Below are 18,962 nucleotides of genomic sequence, written 5' to 3'. Positions count from 1 at the left end.
TCACATAACGAGGCTTAATAAACATTACTATACCGAGTTCTTTTTTCATTTCATTTGAAAAAAAAACACTACGTCAAACGGAATAGCTAGAATAAAAATCGCCTTCATCATTACGAGCCTTTTATCGAGTGTTCATAGACATTGGTGCACCGAGTGCGTTCTTTTAGCATTTCATTTAAAGAATTCATTCCATATGACGTCAAAGGAAAAAAAAAACACTACGTCACAAGGCCTAGCTAGACTAAAAATCACCTTTATCAACACGATCCATTTCTCGAGTGTTCATAGACATTGGTGCACCGAGTGCGTTCTTTTAGCATTTCATTTAAAGAATTCATTCCATGTGACGTCAAAGGAAAAAAAAACACTACGTCACACGGCTTATATAGACTAAAATATGTTTTCATTAATACAAGCAATTTTTTCGAGGGTTAATAGACATTGGTGCACCGAGTGCGTTCTTTTAACATTACATTTAAAGAGTCCATTCATATGACGTCAAAGAAAAAAAATTCCATTACCTCACAATAGGCTAGTACCGGTACCATAAAAAAAAATGTCTTTATTTACACGAGATATTTAACGAGAGTTCATAGACATTGGTGCACTGAGTTCTAATAGATATTATTTAAAAAGGATCAAAGCCACATTGTTTTTGCGTTTTGTCTGTCAGTCGGTCTGTCCGTTATCTTGATATAAAAAAACAACTAAAAGTTATTAAAAATTGATTAACCTTTATTTTACGTTTCAAAACATCGCAATAATTTTTAAGTATGAACACAATTGAAAAGTTTATATAATAGATTGTTCCGTATGTTTGTATAAATAGTAAAAGAAAAAGAGAATTTCAAATAAATGTAATACCGTTAATTAAATTTTTTGGATTGTCTTGTATAAAAATTAGATGTACTACAGCCACGCAGAGAGATTTTCATACCTTACTTTGGTGTTTGGATTCTGTTTTCCTTAAAAATCGGAACTTAATATTAACGATAATTAGATTTTGTAATGTTTTAGGTAGAAAGTTAAATGTACTGTAAGAGAGTAGTGAGTTAAAATATTTTTCATAAAAATCCGTAAAAACATTATTTCGTAAATGAGAAGATTATTTGTTTATTAATTAGAAGAGGGAGTTCAAACAATTATTTGGCGTTAGTAGATTTTTAAATAAATTCGGAAATTTCTGGCGACGATTTGTAAGAAACAAAATCCGGAACTTTCTTTATCGATTACAAAACTTCTATGTTATGTTTTACAAGAAAATTAAATGTCTAAAAAGTAATTTTCAGTAATCAATTCTAGTAAATTACTTTTTTTAAAAGCCTTATGCAATTTCAAACAATCATTAGGCATAATTCATGTTTTATAAAACAATATCCGGAACATTTTTACACTTAATGAAATTTAAGTCAGTATAGAGATTATGATTTAGCATTAATATGCTATTTACATAAAAAACGGAACAACATATTATTGATAATGTGTTTTTGCAACGTTTAAGCATGGAAATTGAATGTAATATAAGTTAGAAGAGCAAACAAACATTTGTTGGCGTTGATTAGTTTTGCACAAAAAAATCCGGAACAATCAATTTTAGATACTTAAAACTATTGAGATGTTATGGGAGGAACATTAAAGGGTAAATCAGATTTTCAATAGCTTTTAGAGTTCTAGTTTTTTAAATCTAATCGTGACGGACAGACCGACCAACAGACAAAACGCACAAAAATAAGCTTCTTTTATTCGGATGGGGGCACTAAACAAAAAATAAATAAAATCTGATTTTTAAAAAAAGTTTAAGGAATTGGTTTAGCACCTGATCATGTTGCGACGTTACGCTACTGCACGAAAATCGCTGCATAAAAAGTCCATTTAAAAAAATGTGAGTGTTATTTACATACAAAGTGCATTATTAGCCTTTATAAACAAACAGAAATGTTTTCTTTTAATTTTAGCAGCTAGTTGACCAGAAAAAACGTCTTTAACTATTATTTGTATTTGTTGTAAACATTTCCTGTACATTTTAAAAATATATTTGACTTAGTGATACTGAAAATACACAAAAATTGTCCATCTTTGTTAGCATATTGTAACATTGCCTCCCTTACATTTACGTAATTGTTTTAGAATTGGTGTATTTTTATGAAAAAATCGCTTGCATAATTAATTTTATAAATTAAACGGTTTCTTTTAGAAAACCAAAAGTAGCCGTTGCACCTAAACTTTTCAAGCCGGATTTAATGATGAAATAATATTTTTCATATCTCTTCTAGTTTTCGAGATCTGAGTGTGACAGACGGACAGACGGACAGACGGACAGACGGACATTTTGCACAAGCCTAATAGCGGCTTTTTCCCCTTACGGGGGCCGCTAAAAAACATACAGTCCATAGCTTTACTTAGATTTCTAGACAAAATGATCTACAAAGCCATTCAACTCAATGCTTTTTTATTTATTATTATTGAATCTTTAAACTCTATAAGCTGATTTGATAAACTGAAAATCAGAACTCTCTTTGTGTGCAGAAAAATGTTTAAACAAGGCTTTTTTATATCTTTTATATGACCAGTAATTTATTTTAAATAAAGCTCAACTATTCAAACACTTAATTTTTGACATATTGACTGTCTAAACAAAGAGGTTTGCATGAAAATGTAGGATATAAGCTGGCTACTGAATTGTACCATATAGACATCACTCACATATATTTGTCATCAATTTCATTATCTTTCTGTAGCAAAGTTACACTGATAAGGTTGCATGAACTAGAGTTGTGATATGAGGTTTGAAATTTCTTCTACAATTCCTAAATTATTAACCAAAAGTAACTGCTTCAAAGTATATTAACAATTAAAAAAATATTAATATAAAAATATTAATACATCCCAATACTAATGTGCTGTTATTACAATCTCAACCATCAAGAAGTTTGCCTTACAGATATAGAGAAACATTAGTATTTATAATCTTGCATCAGATGTTGGCCGATTAGGTGGGGTCGGGAGTGCACGATAATATCATTGCCGCCCCACCATACACTTTCGAGTGGGGGGGGGCGGTCCAATTTATTTGTAGAAATCACAACTTGCTAACAGAATCAATTAAATATCCATATGACTAAAACTTGTTATTGATATTTTAACCGATCTTTATATTATGTCGTTCCCTGTTTGCCGATTGATAGGGGGGGGGGCGAATACCTCTACTGCCCTTCCCACCTAAACCCTTTGAGCAAGGGGGGCGGTCCGTTTTTATGGAGAAATCATAGTTTGTGAACTAAATTAGTTGAATTAATATATAAATTTTATATTATGTCGCTCCCTTTCTGGTATTTTGGCCGATTCGGTGGGGTTGGGGGGAGGGCGATTGCATATACTGCCCTCCCTACTCTAGCCCTCTGAGTGGGGGGTGGTCCTATTTTTGTGGAGAATCATAGTTTGTGAACAAAATTAGTTAAATATATATATATATATAATATAAACTACGTATTGATATGTGACCCATTGTATATTATGTCGTACCACACTCTAATCTCAAATTGAATCATTAATAAATTTAAATGAAGAAGGGTTGTACCAGGTGGTAGGGGCGATACATGCAATCGTATTTCCCCCATCGGACAAATCAATACTTTTTGTTTTTGTATTATAGTTAAGAAATTACAAAATTTAAAAAATCTGTCACTAATATAATTTATATATACTATAAATTAAATTCTTATATCGAGTCGCCAAACCCCAATTCTTTAATGCTAAATGCAATCTTTAGCAGAAATTATTAAAGGAGCGAGGATTAATCGTTTTCACTCTATCGCCCCTCTCATTTACAGACAAAGTTTATCTAATTTCACATGAATTTATCATAATTATTTTTAAAAAAACTTTGCATTGGAAAAGTTAGAATTCAAACGAAATTTTTCAGTATAAGAGCCATGATTGAGATGAGTTCTAAACTCAAATAATATTTTCATAGTCGCCTTTTCGCAAAATTTACTTAATCTGATATTTTTCTAGTTGAATAAATTTGGGACTATAACTCACAATTTATACTATTTATCGAATATTTTTTTTTAAATATGTGGGGTATCTTATCTTTTCAAGGAACAAATCGGTTTTATTTGCAATGTATTTAGGGCCTATAAATTCATATAAGAATATTTTTCAAGTACAACATTATTCAAAAGGTCCTTTTTTAATAGTATGAATAATGAGCTTTAGGTCAGGAGAATGCGTTTCTGCATTGAAGAATGCACAAAAAAAGCTTTTGTCGTCGGGGCTTCGCCCTGAACTACATGATAAATAATTATCTGTACTTGTCCGAAAAATGAGTTTCTGCAGTGAAGAATGCAAGAAAACGCATTTGGTGTCGGGCGAACCGAACTCCATTGATAAATAATTAGCTGTACTTGTCATGAGAATGCGTTTCTGCAGTAAAGAATGCAAAAAAAACGCTTTTGGCGTCGGGGCTTCACCACGAACTCCACTGATGAATAATGACCTGTACTTGTCAGGAGAATGCGTTTCAGCAGTGAAAAAAGCAAGAAAACGCTTTTGTCGTCGGGACTTCGCCCCGAACCCCACTAGGGAACCTTATAGCACTGCCCCAGTTGTTTTGTTTTTCGCCGAAGGTTGAGGAATGCTGCTTTTTCTATTCACATATACATAGAGATAGATATAGATATATATGTGTTTGGGTTTGCGTAGTTATGTGAAACACTGCACTCAGCCGCAATCTTCGGAATCGAAGGCATTGGAAATATTATCATTATACAAAACTTATGTCAAATAATTTGATGTGACTACACAAAAAAATTAATCTGATTGTCATGAATTTCTTTCATATCCTAACAATTTTGGAATATTAGGGCCCACTGGTTTCAGGTTTAATTGTAGATTTATTTTAATTTTTAATATAAACATTATTATTGCTGAATTCACCACAAAATCAATTTTTATTTTATTTGTGTATTTTATTTACAATTTTTATAATTAGGTTCCAATAGAAATGAAATTTTTATTTAGATGTTGCCTGTGTATCATAACTCACAAGGTGAATAAAATGAATAGATCTGTTCTTTATTCTACATTACTTATGAAGCTACTGTACAACCACTGATGGTTCCCTACATGTCGTTATAAGCTACATAACTACACAATTTTAAAATATTATTTCATCACTAACAGAAAAAAGTCTTTTGTGTAACATATGTTTTTTTTTTTTTAATTAGCATTAATCAATTTTCAAACAATATCATAAGATTTAAAAAATAAAGCTATGCATTTTTCTTAGAGGCCACTAAAACAAATCCTGTTTTGCCGTTTTTTGGTTTTTAATATTGTTTTAATAGTAGACTTTTATAATTGTTCAGCAATATTTTAGAATTATTTTTGAAAATTGCTATATGTTCGTGAAGCCGACTTGGTTACATAACTTCATCTGAAAATGCCGGTATTCAAAGTTGAACATGGAATAATTTTTACCTGGTGGAAATTAACTAAAACTCTTAGAAATATTTCATTATATACTAGTGAGTTTTCGTATCAACACTTTGCCTCACTTTGGCAATATTTTTGTTTTAAAAAAAAAGGTAAAATTTTTCCATTTGAATGTTTGCTTTAATGTTTTTTTTTCAATTAATATTTACACATCAATCTATTTGCATATGTAGATAAAATAACAATAACCTAAATAGCTTATCACCTAGTTTGTTTATTAAATCATAAACGTTTATGCGCAAAAGAGCTAAGAACACTATACTCTACAGTTACAGCAAAAGAGTAAGAATTTAAAAATAGAAAATGGGATTCCCGAACTCCATTTCAAACGTTGTTTTTGTTCTTCAATTAGAAGCAGGCCAACTAGAACTTGTCTACATGCAGTTTGCCAGCTTTAATGTTGAAGATTTTATTTTATTTGTTTTGTTTTTCAGTGCACCATTAGTTTCTTCTTTCCCCCTTTATTCCCAGCGCCCACTTACCGCCCCCTATTGTGCCCAGCACCCCCTACCGCCCCTTTGGCTCGTAACGCCCCCCAAAATCTCGAAAACGCCCCATTGGGGCAAAAACAATGTCTATTTTCATTGTAGTCATTAATCCATGTCTGAATATTATTAAAATTACATAATTTCAAATGTTTTAAAAATTAAAATATTTTAAGTAAGAGATGTCGCTTCATCTTCTAATTGGGCCTTGTTAAATGTAGACTTAAAGAACGTTTTACAAAACTTTAAAATTATATAGGTAATACTATTGGTCCATTTCCGAAAAATAGCAACTGACTCGTTTTGTGATATTTCGCTATGTAAATTTCAATTAGTGTTAATAGTGTTAAATTAATATAAATAAAAAAAAAAAACCTAAAAATTGTGTTTTTATTATGAATGTTTCTTTTTTTTTTCATTACTTTCTTAAAACAAAAACTTACGACCTCACTGTGGGAGCCCACAACGCTCCTATAGATCCCCAGCTTCTAGGCAGGGCTCCAACGAAAATTTTGTCATGTAGGGTGTCAGCACACCGAAATTTTTTAGAAGCATTGCCTTATTGTGTTTTATTTCAAATCATTGTATAAGTGACTTGTACTTGGATTATTTAATTTGTATTAATTGAATAAAAAAAAATCAGCGCTGAGTGGCTTCATTTTGTCCTGGTGGTGTGTTGGATAAAGTTGTAGGCACCTATAAATCCGCGTAAGTCAGATGATTTGAAAAGAAACCTAAATAATCTTTTATAGAACGAAGTTTTATCGGCAACGTTTCGCTTTTAGATCCATGAAAAGTTTAACACCAATACAAAAAGATTATTTTTTCAATTAATAAAGACGATTTCAAAATTTGAGTGAAATAGAAAATGAAATCCTTGAAATTTTTTAAGCACACAAATATTTTTACACAAAAAATTTAGATTAGATTTACACCAGATATGTCTTATACCGAACTAATCTCTATTAATATTGCTTCTGTTTCTTAGACACCTTATGTAGAAATACATGAACTGGAGAAGGGCTTTATAACTTTGTAGTACACAAAAATGCAAAGTTAAAATTGGGAAAAAAAAAACATCTAAGAGGACATGAAGGATACAACAACAGTGCGATTATAAAAGGAAAACAAAAAACGATTGGTCTCTAAACATGGTTTTAAATCAAAGAGTACATTTTGGTACAATGGCCTGTCTAAAACTCAGTCTTAATGGGTGAGGGGGCGGCATTTTAAAATTTCGCACGCAGTCAGCCACAACCCTCGCGGTAGCCCTGTATCTATCTATCTATCTATCTATCTATCTATCTATCTATATATATACATATATATATATATAGTATAATAAATATATATATATATATATATATATATAGATAGATAGATAGATAGATAGATAGATAGATAGATAGATAGATAGATAGATAGATAGATAGATAGATAGATAGATAGATAGATAGATAGATAGATAGATAGATAGATAGATAGATAGATAGATAGATAGAAAGGGAGATTGATTGATTGAAAGAGAGATAGAGATATATAAAGAGATAAATGCCAAGAAAAAGGAGATAAAAATTTAATTTTATACATTAAGGAATCTAGTAATTGAGGAACCTTGGGAGGATTTTCGTTTTCGTTACGCTCAGCTAGTTCCAAAAAATCCATTCAATACTAGTATTAAATTTAAAAAAAACATGTCTCAGGATTGAAGAAAAAATAAGTTTTTTTTTAAATTTATCATACTAATTTGTATATATTAATTTATTATACTTATTTCTTTATAATATATTTTTAAAATGTTGCGTCCCCACAAAAAAAGGGTGAGTTCCTAAGCAGGTGCACAGCCATGTACAATCGGGAACCCAGCCCTGATTTTTATATTGAAGAAGTGACATATAAACTATTGTTTACATTAGGAGTGGGCACCTTTTTCTATCGAGAGCGCATTAAAAAATTTGGGGACTGCCATTAGCATAAATTTTTTCCTCCCAATGGTGGAATTACAACAAGAGTTAGCAATTTCTTTAACTAATTTTACGAATTATTTTTTAAATGTTGTCATAATCACAACATGTCACCACAAATGTACAATTGTACTTCATGTGAAGCATTAATTTGTTTACATCCGTGCATAATGTTCCAAAACTGTAGAACTAGCTTACTAGATGTTTGTTCTTGCGGCTGGAGTCAAATTACAGTCAGTAAGCATCGACCTGTTCTAGCAATTTATAATTTTGAAACAAATTTTTTTAAGTATCGGAATACAGGTTCTGGCACTCATGAAACTTCCGTGGAAGAAATCACTTTAAATTCTCTTTCAAATCAGAATTTGCTTGGATGTGTGTCTTCTTGAATTAAATAGTGAGCAGATGATATTGAAAACTAGTTCCCAGTTCTTGAAGTCTTAAAATTAACATTCAAGTTCCACAATAAAGGAATCCAAATAAGCCTTGTTTGTTTTAACATTTCACTAGAAATAGTTTTACCGCCCAGCTAAAAAAAATGACAAAACCTGTATTCACTTGCTGGCCTGGAGAAACGGAATAGCTTTGTTTGAAAAGATTTAAGAAGCACATACATTTATTTCATTTGCAAACAAAACATTGCAATGTCTCCAATGATAAACATAAAGTCTGTCTTCAACTCTTCATTGGATATATTGGTAACCAAGTCACATTCAATGTCCTGCAATGAATCTAACTATTTCTTCCTTAAGATTCCATATTCTTCTAGGCCATCGGATCCTACTGTGCATTCGAACATCGTAATGTTTTGTTTTCAAATCTTCAAGTACTTCTCGGAACTGCCAGTCATGGCAGGCAATTAATTGGAGGTCTTGGCAAAGTGAATGAGTTGGCCTCAAATAAAATTTAAAAAAAAAAAGCGACAAAAGTACAATTATTCAATTTATTAAAAACATATTGTACTTCAAAAATAACATTAATGATACGTTTCGTCATTTTTTCTCTAAAACCTACAAAACATGTATGTAGTGCAAGGCCCTCACCAATTGGTTTCCATAAGCAGTATGTCTGTCTAAGGCTGGCCTTTGCCAAAAAGGTTATTGAAATATCAATCCCAACAATATATTTAATATTCAATGCTTTATTTTATTAAATTGCCTGTTTTTCACATTCAAAGCATGGAATTCATTAGTTGTTTTACTTGCCATCTTGTACAAGCCGACCCAACACTTCCAACAAAGTTTTTCATATAATTGAATAATACTGGCTTGTGTTTGTCTTTAAAGGAATGTTTCGAAATGTTGATAAATGAATAATCTTCTTTTAATTTGAACTTTATATAATGACGTTTAAAGACAATGTTTCTTTAGCCTCTTTACGATAAGTGATAAGAATCAAAAGTTGCAATGTTTTTAGATCTATAGATATTTAAAATTATTTATTTAAATGCATTTGCATTTTTATAAGCGTAATGTGTGGGCACATCTAATTAAAACACTCCAGCGGGCTGCATGTGGCCCGCGGACCGTAATTTTCCCACCCCTGGTTTACATATATCCTAATGTTGTAGTTTTTTTAACAGTTGGTTAAATTGCTAGAAATAAATGTTCTTACCTTCTTGTGAGGGAAAAATATTATACGTGTTATAGTTGTAGGTGTCTAAGAGAGAAATAAATGACAAAGTTTGTTAAGTTTTATCTGAAATAACATATACAAAACATAGGCCTACTTTTTACTTCACATAGTTAATGCAAAGAATTGCAATAGCTATAGTTAAATGATACATTTATTTTTACATTTTTCTTTCCCTTTTTTTTTTTTAAAGTTTGTTTTAATAGTAAAATCGAATCGTTAAAAAGTAATATATTATATAATTGTAAAATACCACTCACTGACACATTGATCAAGCCGTATTGATTTACATGAAATTTCGTAGACAGATTCGATACCTGACGAAAGCTAATAGTGAAAAACCGAAAGCTTTGTACTACTACTTTCTATTTTCTTCTTGGTATTTTTCCAAAATGTCGCAATTTAGTTATAAAGCATTAAAAAAGATAGAGCGAATTGTTTGTTTAATGTAAACTTTTTCTTTTTCCTAAAGTCAAATTATTTTTATTATACCTAAATCTTTACCGCTTTCGTTTAGCAGTTAGATTCCTAACAAATGAATATTCATATTTGACTAGAGTAACACCTCAAAAGACTCTAAAGTAAAGTAGCTATTATACATTAAACACTGATCCATAAACTTCAAATACAAAAACAAAATCTAATAAAATAATCAGAAAGACACAAAGATAAATGCACATTCCTCGTTCCATATGCTAAGACAAATTGTACCTATGCGCTACTTCCATAGTTCTATTAGAGCATGGAATTGGTTACCTGAGTCAGCCAGGAAAACCAATGACTTTGCAGAATCTAAGTCATTAGTTAACATTTTTGACTAGATGCATAACGCGTAGGACGTAATCATCTTCTTTTATGAATTAACGTCTGTATTTTTATAAGATAAGATAAGTGTACGAAGGACTAATATTTTGTGTTTTTTTTTTGCCGGAGGGGGCGGAAGGATAGGTGAAAAATGCTATTAATTTAACGGAACCAAAATATTATTTCGTTTATAAGTTGTGGGTTTATTATAAAGCGTGTCTTTCCAAATCAAAGGTCCATGTCTAAAAATTACAATGCGCCGGTTAAAAAAACATAAACAAATGGGGGTTCCAGAGTGCTACATTGTTAGGTTGATTGTTTATATGTGGCCAAATCATTGCAATCTAAACCAAAACATAAAAGAAGAAGATGTTCTACAGGTTTAGCAGGTTGGTACTGCTAATCTACTTTATAAAGTAGAAAGTAAGGCATATGTATGTATGTATGTATGTATGTATGTATGTATGTATGTATGTATGTATGTATGTATGTATGTATGTATGTATGTATGTATGTATGTATGTATGTATGTATGTATGTATGTATGTATGTATGTATGTATGTATGTATGTATGTATGTATCTTTATGACGAATAGAAATCAAAACCATTTGACCAATCTTGATAAAACCTGGCAGAATTGTTCCTTGGGTACTAACTTAGACCGTAGTGTATGTATAGTAGCCCTAAAACAAAATTAAGACCCTCATAAAAAAAAAAGACCAACTCAGTTACAGCTATAGTATTTTATGGATCTAGGCCATGTTTACATGCTTAGTTTAAATGATGAAAGACGGAGAGGTCACGCATGCGCAGAGATACTAGATCTAAATTAGCTCTAATTTAAGAAAACAAAATTGTGTAACTTTACACATGAGCATACAAATTAGTGTCTATTCATTTTATTATTTAATGAAAATTAACATTCAAATTTGAGTTCAAAAAACATTCTTTACATAAAATTGTTCGCTCTAAATGCGAGAATAGCTTTAGCCGCATTGAAACCCTTTTCCCAAACTCGCGCCCGCGGAGTGATAAGAATGAAATTAACGTCAGAGGTCATAATATAACGCATTATAAAGGCATATTATTAAACAAATAAACTACTTACATAAAACAATTCAATTTCCATTGTGTTTTTAATTTATTTTACCCTACAACAACCGATTAGGTTTAATTTTAAGTCTTTATTTTCAATTTACTTTTTTTTTTCAAATTTACTTATGCGCATTTAAACATATTAATAAAGTAGCTACAAATATACATAAGCCGTGTCCACAAACATTTTTAATTCGTCATACCGCGGTTTCTAGGGCAACACAAAGTGTATAGTCTTTTTCTATAATAGGCTAAAATTTGTTATTTATGACTAAACTACTTTGGCATTCAATTTGTTTACATTCTATATTTAGATCTAAATAAAATTAAACTAACAATGTTATATAAACAATTACAGTTGCGTGTTCGATTTGATTATTAAATATATTTTTAGTGCTTTTTGTCACCTACAGTTTACAGTATTCACCAACGCAACGCGTATTGAGGTCATGAACTTTCGGCTCTAAATAAAATTAAAAACAGATGTTAACTCTTGACTAATAAATTGAATAAACTCTATTTTGCGTTATTTTTAGATTAAATCATTGAGAATTCAATATTTTACTCTCTTAAATATATACATTTGACTATACTTTTAATGAAGAATACACATTTTAGAAATACATCTAAAACCTACTTTCATTTACAAAACGTAATTAAGACAGCGAGATCTTTACTAGATCTAGATCTTTACTAATTATAGATCTACTCTATTATACCGAAATTATTTCAATTTCTATTTGTCTACATATAACTTTTATAAGTGAAACAAAAACAAACAAAAACTTATTTATTTTATAAGTAGATCTAGGTCTAGAATATAGATCTGTACACAATCATTCTCCAGTTGGGGAAATCATCTATCTCTGTCATCTATGTAGCCATTAGATGATACTTATACTAGAAATATCTAGATTCAAATTTCATACTTTAATCAAATATATAAAGGCCTACAAACGAATGTTTTTATTGGAAAAAATGGATTTAGGTTGATTAGCTAATTTGATATCTCAATTCATTCTATTTTTACATTCACGCATTTCGCATTTGCTTTACTTATAACATTATTATTTCGTTTAATCATTTACAAAACACTTTCAGTGACTACATCGACTGTGATATACGCAAATTAAGACCCTCGGGCCGTGGGTAACATATGGCTAGCAGAATATATATTTTACCTCAATAAAAATGTATATTGTGGAAAACAAAATAAAGAAAATATACCTTGTGAACCGACTATAGATGTTGCAATATTAACTGTGTTCCATCTAGGAAAAAAAGATACATTTTTGTTACTATGTAATAAAATCAAAAGCCATATAATGGTATAAATATATATAAATATATATATAAATATAAATATAAATATATATATATATATATATATATATATATATATATATATTAAAATGTGAATGTGAATAAATAAATTGCATTTTATGTAAGCGTAAGTGCTTGGCGTGATTGTGTTTCTGGAGAATAAATATCTTCTTATCTTCTTATATAATACAGACGTTACTTCAAAAAAGAAGATGATTACGTCCTACGCGTCATGCATTTAGTCATGCATATTAACCAATGACTTAAATTCTGCCAAGTCACTGGTTTTCCTGGCTAGCTCAGGCAACCCATTCCATGCTCTAATAGCACTAGGGAAGAAGGAGTATTTGTACAAATTTGTCTTAGCATATGGGACGAGGAATGTGCCTTTATCTTTGTGTCTTTCAGAGTATTTTATTAAATTTTGTTTTTGTATTTGAAGATTATTATTCAGTGTTTTATGTATGATTGCTACTTTACTTTTGAGCCTTCTGTCCTAAAGGCTTTCTAAATTTAGTGATTTTACTAAAGGTGTTACTCTAGTCAAATGTGAATATTCGTTTGTTATGAATCGCACTGCTCTATTTTGTGTCTGTTCTAGTTTCTTAATGTTTTCTTGAGTTGAGGGGTCCCAAATGGAGGATGCATATTCTATTATTGGCCTAACGAAGGTTAAATAACATTTTAGTTTTATGTTCTTATTTGATTTATAGAAATTTCTTTTAATAAATCCTAATGCTTTGTTTGATTTTTTTGTAGTTTCATCAATATGTGGATTCCATGACAGTTTTTCATTTATTATAACACCTAGGTATTTTGCGTTTTTAGTCTGTGTTACTGGTTTGCCATGAATAAGATAAGTGGAATTAATTTGTTTAAGTTTTTTTGTTACTCTTAACAACTGACATTTTTCTGGGTGGAAAGACATGCTCCAATTTGATTCCCATTTCTGTAATTCATCTAATTCTCTTTGTAAAATATCTGTGTCTTGTGTTGTTTTTATTGTTCTATATATTATGCAATCGTCTGCAAATAATCTGACTTTTGTTCCTGAACTAATGCAATTTGGTAAATCATTTATGTAAATTAAAAATAGTAGTGGACCCAAGACTGTTCCTTGAGGTACACCTGAGTTTACTGTTATCGGTGTTGATTTAGAGCCATTTATTATTACAGTATGTTCTCTCCCTATCAGAAAGTCTTTAATCCACTGATGCAGTGGACCATTAATGCCGAAATATTTTAATTTTTTAAGCAAACTATGGTGGTGAACTTTGTCAAAAGCCTTAGAAAAATCTAGTAAGATAGCATCTATTTGTTCACTATTATCTAAACCTTTAGAAAAATCATCAATTAGTCCTATTAGTTGTGTTTCACATGATCTATATTTCCTAAAGCCATGTTGGTATGGTGTGAGGACATTATATTTGTCTAAGTGGTTTATGATGTTGCTACATATTATGTGTTCTAGGATTTTACATGTGATGCTGGTAAGTGATACTGGTCTGTAGTTTCCTGGGTCAGATTTTTCTCCTTTTTTAAATAGGGGGTAAATAGTAATGTTTAGTAAAGGTGTGGACATACATTTTTACAAGTGTGTATTGGAAAACCATGTGTATGAGTACAAACATCAACTAGTTTAAAACTGTCTGTTGTATTTATGTGTATTTTTCTGTTGTGTTGTCTTTATAAGAGAAAAGATTCCTTGTAATCACAACAAATTTCCGTACGGATCAATAAAGCAGTCTTAGTCTTAGTCTTAAAATCTTTGTGAATATATAACTGTAGTGACCTAATAAAACACTACAGGAAGACATGTCTTGAAGCTAGGCTTTATTGAACAAGAATGACAAAACAGTTCACATAACACAGTATATAAGCTGACCTGGACACCATGACATTTTGACACACTAGAACAGATGAGTTCACAACACACAACAGGAAACAAAAATACACAAGAAATAGACAAATTGTTATAAATACATTGATAACACGGGTGTATGAAACATGAGAAGTTAGTAAAAATTGATAAAGTACTTGTAGGAAAGATCCACATGAGGCACAATAACATATTTAAGTCAATTAATTATAAGAGAACCAAGTACATATCCATTGTCCATTACATTGCGAAGCAAAAATATTTCATTGGAGAGGTTTGTTTGTGTACCTCTGCTTTCTCCCAATAGGTACAGAGAATTAAGTAGGTAGGTAACAAAACAAACATTTCTTTCCCTTTTTACATTCATTTATTTATAAAAAAAAATTGTCAGAAATTAATTTAAAAAAACAACTATAAAAAAATTATTAAGATATACACACTTTATGTCTTCAACTTCTATAAGATACATGTCTCTTTGTTGTTGTTCAATACTGGCTATTTTGATCATTGTATCAAGGTACTTTGCTTCGAAATCTGTTAAAGAATCAAAATGTGTTATGCTTTAGTACTTATTATTTTGACTTTGCGTTTAAAATGTAACACGTATTCCTAAGAAGCATCATTTAAATGAAATTGCCATACCATTTATACCAGTAATATATATATATATATATATATATATATATATATATATAAGATAGGAGGATAAGATAATTTCATTGATCCAATCAAATGGCAATTAAGTTTGACTACAATTGACAACCTCAGCATAACTACTGTACAAAAACAATATAGATAAACAATTCGAACAACATTCACTCTCGAAATACTAACACATTTTAGTCCTAATGGAAAGAAGACGACCACTCTTTTCAGATCTTATGTAACAGTGGTTTAATGGGTGCAGGTTGTCTTTAAGAATCGTGAGTGTTTTGGAAATGCATCTTTCTTGAAAAAGCTCTTCAAGAGATGGTAGCTGTATTTGGGTGATATACGATGCTTTTGTAATTAGTCTATTAAGTCTATGTCTTTGTGCCATTGAAGTATTACCATAACAGCAGGTGATGGCAAAGTTGATTAGACTGCTGATAGTTGCTGTGTAAAAAAAGTTTGATTATTGTTTTGTCTATGTGAAATTTTCTTATTAGCTTTCTGAGATGAAAGAGTAGCTGGTGAATTTACTTGTATATGTTTACACACACACACACACACACACATATATATATATATATATATATATAATTAATTAAACCTTGCAGTAAAAAGCTGCTATTGTGTACTGGTTGTTCTGTTTATCCGTTTCGTTAAGATTTATAACAATTGTTAATTTAGTTTTACTATCCTCCTAACTGTCCACCCAGCTCTCATGGGTACCTAAAATTAGTTTGGGAAAAGTAAAAACGAAAGGCGGTTGGTCGTTGTGCTGGCCACATGACACCCTCGTTAACCGTAGGCCACAGAAACAAATGACCTCTACATCATTCGACCTATAGACCAAAAAGTCTAAGTGGGAAACTTTACTTCGTTACTACCTCACTGTACATTATATGGTTGTGACGATAACTGCTAGACCTTAGAAGAATTTTATTATTATAACCCGGCCATGCAGACAACCACCCAAGATAGTGCAAAAGGTGCGCATTATTAGTGCACGATCTACGCCCATATCTAGAAACGATATTAAGATGCTGTGTTCAAGGAAGACGTTGTCTTCCGTATGTGTGATGTCATCGTGTAAATAAACATCGTTGCCTCGTTAAGTTGCCTCCCTTTAGTATGTACATTGGGGTCAGAAGTGGGCTTATAATGTGTAAAATTAGTTCACAATGGCATATTTACAACAACTAGACAACTCCTAGTTAAAATTCTTAAGCAGGTTCTTCGTTGCCGACGTCTGAAGCTTGGTGTTAGCAAGGAGATGCTAATAGCTCATCTCCGGCAAGCCCTAATCGATGAAAAAGAGGATCCGGACACCTACCTATTTAAAATTTAGCCGGAGATTGTTGAGTTCATGGCAAGATACGGCAAGGTATTGTGAGGTGATTTGTGAACAAATAAACAGGAAGGGGAACAAGGTACGTAACATGGTGTCGAAAGCGAACGAAGGAATAGACATATATTGAGTATAATAGTAAAAAATAAAAAGAGTAATACTAAACATGAACCTACTGAATGGGTAATGTCTGTTTTTCTCATCTTCTGGTAGCAGACGAAACAACAAGGTGATTGGCGGCATCATAAACAAAAGTATACTATGTTCACAGGTAAATGACATAAACAGACGATGCCATAATTCTTCCGTTTGTTGCTCATTAGTTTTTATTGCAGAGCTAATAAAAATAAATTATAAAAAAATATAGAACGAAATATGTATGAGCAAACTTAAAACCGTTTATATGTCTTATTTTAGGATTTTGGTAAATAAGGAATGTCCTTAGTATTTTTGAAACACGTCTAAGTGACTAAACAGTAAAGCGCTTGACTTCCTAACCAGGGTGCGAGATTTGAATCCTAGTGAAGACTGAATCCTCCCAGGTCTAATGGGTACCTGACATTAGTTGAGGAAAATGTGCTGGCCACATAGCACCCTCGTTAACTTAAGCCATAAAAACAAATGACATTTACATTATCTGCCCTATGGACCACAAGGTCTGAAAGGGTAACTTTACTGTTCTATATGGTTCCCATCCTTTTATCCCCGGTCACTACATCCCCTTTTAAAGGTGACCCGACAAAAAAGGGCAAGAAAAATAGTGTATAATTATATAAGGTTTCTATCTACTTCAAAATAAATATTTCTAAAAGTATTATATATTAACAGAGAAAGAGAGTACTTTAAAATTTGATCTCTTTCTCTTTTTTTATCCAATGTTTCAAATCCATTACTTATTTATTTATATGTGTACGTGTCTATTTACTAACTTGAACAGTGCGATGATTAAATTGAAGAGAAGAATATTAACTATAATGACATAGATGCCCATAATTATTGGAACGTAGAATCTTCCCACATCAGAAGGACATCGTAGCTGCTCATTGTCCAAGTACACTGATGCATTAAAAGTACATTCTGAAAGCAAAATTATATATATATATATATTGTTTCTGTAGCTGGAGAGACTATTGAAATAGTGCAAACCTTTAAATACCTTGGTACTATCCTAGACAATAAACTAAATTTTACTGCCAATACTGATTATATCAGCAAAAAAAGGCAGCAAAGGTTTAAGATTATTAAGAAAACTGTCCTTGTTTAATGTTAGCGAAAAGGCCTTGGCTATGTTTTATCACGCTCACATCTGCAATATTTTAAGTTTCAATATCACTGCCTGGTATAGCAATCTGAGCATTAAAAATAAAAATAAAAAAAAAATAAAAAATCTTAAATGCTTCTGGTAAAATCATTGGCAAAAAACAAACCCAATTTGGGCAGTTGTTTGAGACAAACATCTATAAAAAAGCTAACAAGATCATCGAAATAAAGAATCACCCTTTGTGTCAGGATTTTGTGATTTTACCATCACAAAAGAGACAAGTGTGACAGGTTGGGGAAATGTGATGTGTGTTGGGCGCGTTTAATGTCTAGGGGATGATTATTTTTAAAACTATCATACACCAACCCGTCAGCATATAAATCAGGAGCAGTGATGCAACGAGACAAGCAATGAAAGAGAGTTACAAAATTAAAAATGAAGAATATTTATTTGCATAAATATTTACATCAACGAATAAAAGGGGAGGGTTTGCATCTATCTCCAAGCAATAATGGATTTAATCATCACTCTAGCACTTAATAAGAGAGTATGTCACTTTGTCCTCTGACTTAGCTGGTTGTCCTGTTGATGTCGCAGCTGGTTGTGTCCTGGCTTGAGGTTCTGCAGCTGGAGGTGGCGCTCTAGCGGATAGAGGGACGCCGGTGATTCAGTTCTTGTGGAGTCTCAATCCAAAGTTCTGATATCTGTAGTGGGCACAGTAGGGCGGGTGACCGGCAAACGTGGGCACAAGGTTACTGCGGGCAGAGCTGATCTGCCGTGGGCAGCGTAATGAGCAGGATATGTCCAGTGAGTTGCAGAGGGATGGCGTAGCTATGACGTCTCACACAGATCTGGGTCTATAGGGACGTCGCACCTAATAAGTTGACAGGTGGGCTGTCGAATACGCGGGCAAGGCCGATAGCGCTAAGTAGGAGAGTTGAGTAGATCCTCGTAGGCGGGAGATGATACTCAATAGCAGATAGGCAGTTGACTAGGCAGATAATGCCAAATAAATAGGCAGGTGATTG

At 31.7% G+C, this 18,962-nt stretch overlaps 1 protein-coding gene across 6 annotated transcripts in view; it reads right to left on the bottom strand.

Moving 5' to 3' along the window:
• LOC106051110 (transient receptor potential cation channel subfamily M member 2-like) overlaps positions 1–18,962 on the bottom strand; it is a 220,678-nt gene that overhangs the window by 84,719 nt on the left and 116,997 nt on the right. For all 6 annotated transcript variants that reach the window (XM_056003788.1, XM_056003786.1, XM_056003789.1 and 3 more), the window contains exons 21-25: positions 17,603–17,750; positions 16,850–17,010; positions 15,121–15,214; positions 12,706–12,749; positions 9,560–9,604 (exon numbers count right to left, since the gene is read on the bottom strand). In XM_056003788.1, the coding sequence (XP_055859763.1) occupies positions 9,560–9,604; positions 12,706–12,749; positions 15,121–15,214; positions 16,850–17,010; positions 17,603–17,750 (492 nt within the window). The remainder of the gene's footprint in view (positions 1–9,559; positions 9,605–12,705; positions 12,750–15,120; positions 15,215–16,849; positions 17,011–17,602; positions 17,751–18,962) is intronic.

The sequence above is a fragment of the Biomphalaria glabrata genome, chromosome 11 (genome assembly GCF_947242115.1).
Source record: "Biomphalaria glabrata chromosome 11, xgBioGlab47.1, whole genome shotgun sequence".
Classification (NCBI taxonomy): Eukaryota; Metazoa; Mollusca; class Gastropoda; family Planorbidae; genus Biomphalaria; species Biomphalaria glabrata.
This window is presented reverse-complemented; position numbering and strand designations above follow the sequence as displayed.